The sequence below is a fragment of the Plectropomus leopardus genome, chromosome 9 (assembly GCF_008729295.1).
Source record: "Plectropomus leopardus isolate mb chromosome 9, YSFRI_Pleo_2.0, whole genome shotgun sequence".
Lineage (NCBI taxonomy): Eukaryota > Metazoa > Chordata > Actinopteri > Perciformes > Serranidae > Plectropomus > Plectropomus leopardus.
Window position 1 is genome coordinate 30,106,175 of NC_056471.1, and position 7,838 is coordinate 30,114,012.

At 37.4% G+C, this 7,838-nt stretch overlaps 1 protein-coding gene across 3 annotated transcripts; it reads left to right on the forward strand.

Moving 5' to 3' along the window:
• Window positions 1-3,512: 3,512 nt before the first annotated feature.
• On the forward strand, window positions 3,513-7,441 carry LOC121948321 (catechol O-methyltransferase-like). Of its 3 annotated transcripts, none has more exons than XM_042493693.1 (4): window positions 3,513-3,595; window positions 5,086-5,361; window positions 6,721-6,917; window positions 6,999-7,441. In XM_042493693.1, exons 2-4 carry the CDS (start codon window positions 5,106-5,108, stop codon window positions 7,335-7,337), a joined length of 792 nt encoding a protein of 263 aa, XP_042349627.1. In that variant the 5' UTR covers window positions 3,513-3,595; window positions 5,086-5,105; the 3' UTR covers window positions 7,338-7,441. The 3 variants fall into 3 exon arrangements, with proteins under 3 accessions (XP_042349627.1, XP_042349626.1, XP_042349628.1); XM_042493692.1 differs by having other exon boundaries at window positions 3,522-3,604; XM_042493694.1 differs by lacking the exon at window positions 3,513-3,595 and adding an exon at window positions 4,207-4,479.
• The last annotated feature ends 397 nt before the right edge of the window (window positions 7,442-7,838 follow it).

Below are 7,838 nucleotides of genomic sequence, written 5' to 3' on the forward strand. Positions count from 1 at the left end.
GCTTCATTACTTTCAAAAACATGGGAGATCCTTAGGTTTTTAATATATATTTATTTTTTACATCAACAAATTTCTCACGATTAGTGGGGCTATTTATATTATATATTATTTCCTGTGTTTTTGAGAGAAATCAAACCAAAGGTTTAAATACTTCTGAAAGGTGTCTGAATGCAGCAAATCGGCTTCATTTCTTTCAAAAACATGGGAGAAAGGCAATAAACAAATAAAGAAGACATGACCCAGAGATTAACAAGAAATTAGTAAACAGTACAAGAAAATTACCTGAAAATGATAACAACATCAAAAAACCCAGGACAAAACAGGGAAATGCCATGGGGGGGGGGAAAAAAAAAATATATATTTAAAAAAAAATTCTGTAAAATAATTTTAAATATACAATTATGCTAAACAAAAATACAGATGTCTGGATTTTTTGCCCCTAGCTTTTTTTTTTTTTTTTTAAATATTCTTAAAAATATTTTTAATCTACTAATTTCTTACAATTAAGACATTTCTTGCCAAGTTGCCCATAGCCCTTTTTTAACGTGTTTTTGAAAGAAATCAATCGAATTTGCTCAGGGTTTAGCGGTTTAAATAGTTTTAAAAGGTCCCTGAACGAAACAAAGGAAAACTGATGTCGATTTCGAAGGGTTAATAATATTAACAACAAATAACATCCATTACATAAATGCGGTAGCAGCCACTCTTGCTTTAAATGCAAAGTAACTGGACCTGTAACTTCTCAGGTAAGCACTCAATAAACACTGACCGTTAGCGCTAGCTTAACCCCACCTTAGTTAATGCTACAACCTAGCTGTTAGCACAAGAACTCAAACAATGCGCCATTGAGACTAATTCAGCTGCCAATACACACTGAAAACCTAAAGAAGAGTAACGACTCACAAACAGGAGAGCGGCTGAAATTGGAAAAATCCGGTCGAGCTGACATAAAACAAGCTAACGTTAGCATGCTAATAGCATTAGCGTTAGCAAACATAACAATTTTCCTAGCTCCCCAACCTTCCCAGTACAAACGGTAACGGCCACACCGGTGCTGTTAATTACATGCCATTTTTTACATCTGGGGCTTTTACATTAGCTAATGACGTACGGTAATTAATGTTAAATTAAAGTTGCATAATACTACTGTTAGAGTGTGTTTCTCAGAGATAACATTAACCAGAGAAGTTAAACACTAACCTACCGCCGGTGTTGGAGACATTTCCAGTTTGCTCAGAGGCTCATTTCTCCAACTGAAAAGGAAAATATTCCAGAGGTTAAACAGATGAAAACGCATTTGAGCTGCAACTGTTTGTGAAACTACACACTAATGGCAACCGGAAATAAACAGGCGTCTTTTTTGGCGGTACAAATCAACAGTCAGGTGACCGGAAATTACAAAAAAAAGTTTTAAAGAAATTAAAATAAATAAAACATTTTATTTATAAAGCGCTTTAAAAGGAACTCGACGACACTATGCAAAAAGCAATATAAACATAGTAATATGACACAAATTCACAACAAACAAATCGACCACACACAGAAAAGCACACATAACAATCATACATTAAAAGCCTTTATGTAACGACGTATTTTTGTAAGTAAGTAAATAAGTATTCATATATTTATCAAACAATAAAAACTAATCAAGGAATAAAGGTACAAGGACAAATAATAAAATCTAGACACAATTGTGGAAATCATTTAGCAATAAGATAACTCAAGTTGGATGATATATATACATATAGTGAAAATGGGTATAGAAAATTGCATAGGCCTATTTATTTGCTCTTTTTTTTTAGCAAAGCAGTTGCGAACTCATTATCCAATGACAAATAATACACATAAAAAATACAAGATTTATGATAATTGGATAGTACAACTCTCTAGTGCAAGAAGGTGATGGGCTACCATTTCTGGGTCATGAACAACACAGTGAACTTTTATACATATGTAAATAAAAAAAACCCTTTGTTAATGTGCAGCCTAATTTTTCTTTGTTTAAAGAATGGAGGTCTACTTAAAATAACAAAGTGTCACTCAAAGGTGTCTTTAGGCATAGGAACTAATGTCATCATTTGTGAATTGTAAACCTGTTGGTTTTATCACTGGCCACCGGATTCGACTCCTCCAATCATATGTTTGGGCTCTTATTTTGGTTGCAGACTGGCTTTGCTTATGATAGTGATCTATCTGTTCCTGTCTAACTTGATGCAGCCGGACTGACAAGACCTGCACACCGCAGTATGATCCACTCCAGTGGCCAAAAATACACAGAGCAGTGTCACTCCACCACCAGCCAACGAGGGCAGCAACACACTGGGGATCTCACACCCACTTTCACTAAATGGGGCAACTGAGACAGCAGAGGGTTCACTGGTTTAGAGCAAAGATACCTAAAACAAAGGGCCAACTCTGACCTCCAGTCACTGATCACCCCAAACTAATTAATAATTAAGAAAATGAAATATATTTACTTTTGTTAATGACTCTGTTCTCATATCTCTTCATCAGTTTCTGGTACAAATGACCCTTTTTGTGATTTGTGTGGCTAAAAACATGATTAAACTCAAATAAAAGCATGAGGAAACTTGCACTTTGAACGTCAGTAAATACTGTTTTGTAATCCGTATGTTGCAATTTAAATTTGATAGGCTACCTCACCAGCTTCCCACCTGTAAACATGGTCACTCGAGTCACTTGTGGTCACTGAGTAACGAAAGAAAAAAATGACCCAAAAATGTGCCAAAAAATAGTAAAAAGGTACAAGAAAATTACCTAAAAATCTTTTTTTTTTTAAAAAAAAGGAGATGAAAAAAGAAAAAAAGTAAAAAGCAATAGAAGATGATCTGAAAAAAGTGCTCAAAAAGTTCTAATCATTTTGTAACAGAATTTTATATACATAATTATGTGAATTACTAATATTGTTTTTCCCCTATTTTCTTTTTTCCCTTGAAATTTTCCTGAAATTAAAAAAAGATATTTTTCTAAATGTACTAATTTTTTAAACATCTGTTATCAAGTCTCTCATTGCCTTTTTGCCATGTTTTTGGAAGAAATCAAACCAATTTGCTTTGGTTTCAAAGGTTTAAATACTTGTAAAAGGCATCTGAAAGCAGCACAAACAAAGTGATGTCACTCCATGTTTAAAAGGCCTAAAAAACGCTATTAGTTTATCAAACTGTATCCTACATTACATGACACCAATCAAGACTCATCTAGATCCTACAAAACACTGAAGTTTGTCCACAGGCTCTGTGATATTTTTACATCTTTGCTGACCTCTTGTGGATTAACGCAGCAGCACTAAAAAGTGGGAGGAGGAGCTTCAGGAGGGCTCACCCTGTGTGCACATTTGTAATGAGGGATTACTCACTCGCCACTCCTCTCCTCTGTTCCTCAGGCTTCTATTTCCTGGATACCACAAACAGTTCACTGTGGGTTTTATTCATGTGATCTTTGTCCCATAATATCCCCCTGGTTTGTTTTTCAGGGGGCGGGCTGTTTCCACTCTGCTGCTCAGCTTCTTGACTTCCAGGAGTGTCAGTCCCATCTGGGTTTGACAGGACGGACTCTTAACCTGGACGGGCAACAGGCAAGTTTGGCAAGTATTACCACTCTACTGCTGATATGTTATTACTTATTTCTTAAGAAATCTGTTCAAATGCTTTTTTTTTCTCATTTTAAATGTTTTAAGCTCACAGGATATCTAAAATCCACAATCTTTTAGTTTTAAACAAAAAACTATAAACTAAACGTGTACTGATGTAATATTGTTGGAATCATTTGTAAAGTTGCATGTTTAGTCATCTTTTATTTATTCCAAGATGCAGTAGCCTGTAAATTAAGGACAGTGTCTCCAATAAAGATGAATAAGACTGAATCCTTAAAGATTTTTGCAAAAAAACAACCAAAACTTGAAATTAATTACACGTAGCCATAGATCTCAGGAGAGAGGATCTATCTATCTTTCTGCTCTTTTGATTCATTTATGATCTTTGTCCCGTTTGGTGTTTCTCCAAAAGCAGTCTTATGGTTGTTTATTGGTTCAAATGCACATTCATGGAAACACAGTTTACATTCAGCCTGCAAACTAATGTTTTAAGTGTAAAGGGGAAGGGCAGACTCTGTCCATTCACTGATACACATGTGTCAGTATTATTCATTATAGGAGACCTATGGATCAGAAATCTAGGATGCAGTGCGGTTATTTTGAGAATTGCATGGTGACCGCAGTGTTGATCCACAATGATGTGGTGGTTAGACTCTCAAAGGATGGTTTAGCATCTTCAGATTTTTGTGTCAGCCCATGAGCAGATTTATTTGGTGAGAGAACATGCTGTGGTGTTTGACTGGAAGTAAAATATGCAGACACTCTGCCTTTTGTGACTTACAGTTTGACAAATATTTAGGTATTGAAACATTTTACAGGCTCTTGCCAGCAGAGGTACCATAATGCATCTGCAGGGGGTGCCAGAGGTCAGTGTTTTTCTAATATTTTTACTGGTTATGTATTATATTGAGCAGATACTGCTTGATACACTCCAGAATACCATCTGTGAGGTTATTGGATTTCACAGAATGATACAACATTTGTAAATAAATACAAATACAATCAGTGTATATTGTGCCATCAGGGAACAAAGACATGTATGTTTAAATAAAAGCGGGTGATGCAGGCTGAACACCAATCTGCTTTCACTAAATATAAAAGTGAGTAATAAATGTTTTTTTCAAACTTCAGTAAAATCATGTGTGAAACCATAAACATTCAAGTTTTGAATGCCAAAATACAGAATGTGCTTTAACTTATCTTGTAACTAAAATAGAATCAGAAAAACGCATAATTTATGACAGTTACCATAATAATAATAATAATAATAATAATAATAATAATAATAATAATAATAACAATAAGCCAGATGTTATAAATTATGAGAAGAGATAAGCCAAAATCAGAAGTAGAGTAACTAAACTCTAAGTGCCACCAAATGTTTCACTTTTCTCAAATCTCTTTGCTTACCCTCTATGTCAACATGTTGAGTTCCACAAACTCATTTCAGTCTCTTTTCCTTTCATCTGCAGGTTCTTACAGTCGCCTTGTGATGTGGCTCCTGGTCGTTTCCGTGCCGCTGCTTCCCGCCATCGTCATGTTATCCAGACTTTATCGTGTCAAAGCTGCCGCGCTGTGCCATCGAGCCCTGGCGAGGGCGCTGAAGATGGTGCGAGCGAGTGTGTGCGTGAGAAGCACACACGCCTTTGTGTTCTCCAAATGCACCCACGGCAAAGCTGACAGCGTCCTGGAGACCTTTGACCTTTACGCTGACACACACCCCTCCCTCTGCATCAGCCCGCAGACTGGTTAGTATGCATGAGAATCACTTAAATGTCCAAGTGCATTAAGTTACAAGACACTGTTGTCTCGAAAACAAACACAGAGGATTTCTATAAAAATCTCACACAACATTACTTTGAACTTTTGAAAATGTCGTATTTCACTTTTTTTTTTTTTTTTACTATTACAGAATTCTGTTTGATAAAATAATAATAATTAGCTTTAGAAACTAGTGTTCTCTGATTAAAAATTCATGTCCATAGTGTACTGTGCTCTGAGGTTAAAGGTCCGGTGTGCAAGATTCAGGATTGCAGATTGCAACCAGCTTAAACTTCTCCCAGTTACAATTCCTCCGGTGTTCATTGTTCAGGAGTTTTTTTTTACCGGGAGCCAAATTATCTACAGAGGTCTCTTCTGTACCAAAACAAACCGACCAGGTGAATAAACCTGGTAAAAACACTGAAGAAAGCAGCTTCACATTAAAAATCTCCCATGCTGTTTGGCATGTTCGAGATGGGCCGTTACCCCAGGACCTGCTCACCTTTTTTCTCACTAAACTTAAGATCCAGACGTTTGGGAGGTTTCTACCGATAGTCATCAGCAGAGGTCTCTTCTCTACAAAAACTAATAGACAGGGGGTGCGTAGGGAAACTCTGACCCATGCGTACAAACATTTTGGAGACAGATGACGCAGATCATGAGGTGAGGAATTAAAGCCAGATTATAGAAATTAAATTCGAAAGGAGCCATTATATGTATAATGATGCCTCTCACACATGATCACACGTTACTTATACTAACTTACAGATCCCCTTTATTATAAACACTCAGTCCAACTAGTTTATTTGTGCTTGTGATTGTGAGCCATAACTTTTCTATAAGCACCTTTCTGTTTTTTATAAGAAAAAAAATAAGACAACTCAAATCTGGTCATTATTTCATCAGCACTGTCCCGATATTACACTCATGAGACCCCAAGTGTTTTCAAAAGGATTAACACACCGAATAAAGCAGTTTCATGTGAAAAAATCTGTGTTTTTCTGACACTGCTCGCCACGTAGGGGCTGCCAACTACAGTGGCTATCTAAAGCCAGTGTTTGTTTTGTCCGAAACATAGCAATCTCCATGAACGGGGGCCCGATCCCTACGTAGATATAAACTGCTCATTTTAAGGAAAGAAAACTCAACAATTCACAGATATACACAAAAGAAAACATACTAATTATATTAAATACTATCTCTGCCAGTTTACCCCCCCAAATCCTATACACTGGATCTTTAAATACTTACATAGATAAAAAAAAATCTGCATTCAGGTCAGTACTGAGTCACAGACATAAAAAGGATATGTTAAGTCAACTCATCTGTTCTGTCATCTCTCCCAGCTGAAGCTCTGGATGAAGTGGTGAGGCGTGTCCGTCCCTCCCGCGTGTTGGAGCTGGGGACGCACTGTGGCTACAGTTCAGTCCGCCTGCTGCATCTGCTGCCCCCTGCTGGCAGACTGATCACAGTGGAGTTGGACCCAGTCACAGCAGAACTGGGGGAGGAAATCATACTGGTGGCTGGCTTCAAACACTCCCAGGTACACACATGAGCTTGTTACTTTCCTGCACTCGAATAAAAGACACAGTAGCAAAGAAACTAACTTCCTTTTCCTGTCCAGTTCCAGGTGCTGACATCGAGCTCAGCTGAGGCCATCCCGACTTTGCGTTCATCTCTGGAGCTTAATCAAGGGACCAGTGAGGGGCTCAGTCTGGTGCTGATGGACCATGACCCCCTGCAGTATCTTCCAGACCTGCTGGCTCTGGAGAGAGAGGAGCTGCTCTGCCCCTCTGGCTGCTCCGTCGTTCTGATCTCCAGGAACCAAAGAGCCGGAGATCTCAGAGAGATCCTGAGTCACATCAGAGCGAGGCCCGACTGCTACTGTGTTAGGTCACAGCTTCAGTTTATGACGGAGATCTTCTATCAAGAGAAAAGCACCAGGACAGAAACACAGTTATAGCAGTATCTGAAGATGTGGGTGTGCTGATTTCAGTTTGTGTGGACTTTATCAAACAACAGTGTTAAATACGTCATCATCTCTAGTGTCACAAACAATTTGCAGAATAAAAGGCTAGTTAAGATGTTTCCTATAATTTGTCAAATTGTACATTTGTTTTCTTTTCAAGACTCTATTGAAACAGAATAATATTGTTGACATGTGTTATAATATGTTTATGTTAAGAAGCATTAATTCTAAAATAATTTAAAATATCTGATGGTATTGCTGGAAATTATTTACAGCAGAAAAGTATGATATTACAAAACATTTCATTTGCTTTATCATATTTGGCCTCAAATAAAACAAACCAAACAACAAAAAACATTAGAACATAATGGTTACAATAACACACCAGGTTCCCAACCTGGGGGTCCAGACCCAACAAGAGGTCCCCAGAGCTTCAAGGGTGGTCACAATGTCTTCTTGGTTTTAAGGGGTGAATAATAATAATAATAAAACAAA

Excerpts from the sequence above, each read along its gene's own strand:
- LOC121948321 (XM_042493693.1), top strand. The coding sequence starts at position 5,106 with ATGTGGCTCCTGGTCGTTTCCGTGCCGCTGCTTCCCGCCATCGTCATG. Across the intron at positions 5,362-6,720 it reads CTGCATCAGCCCGCAGACTG|CTGAAGCTCTGGATGAAGTG; the intron begins GTTAGTATGCAT and ends CATCTCTCCCAG. Across the intron at positions 6,918-6,998 it reads CTGGCTTCAAACACTCCCAG|TTCCAGGTGCTGACATCGAG; the intron begins GTACACACATGA and ends TTTCCTGTCCAG.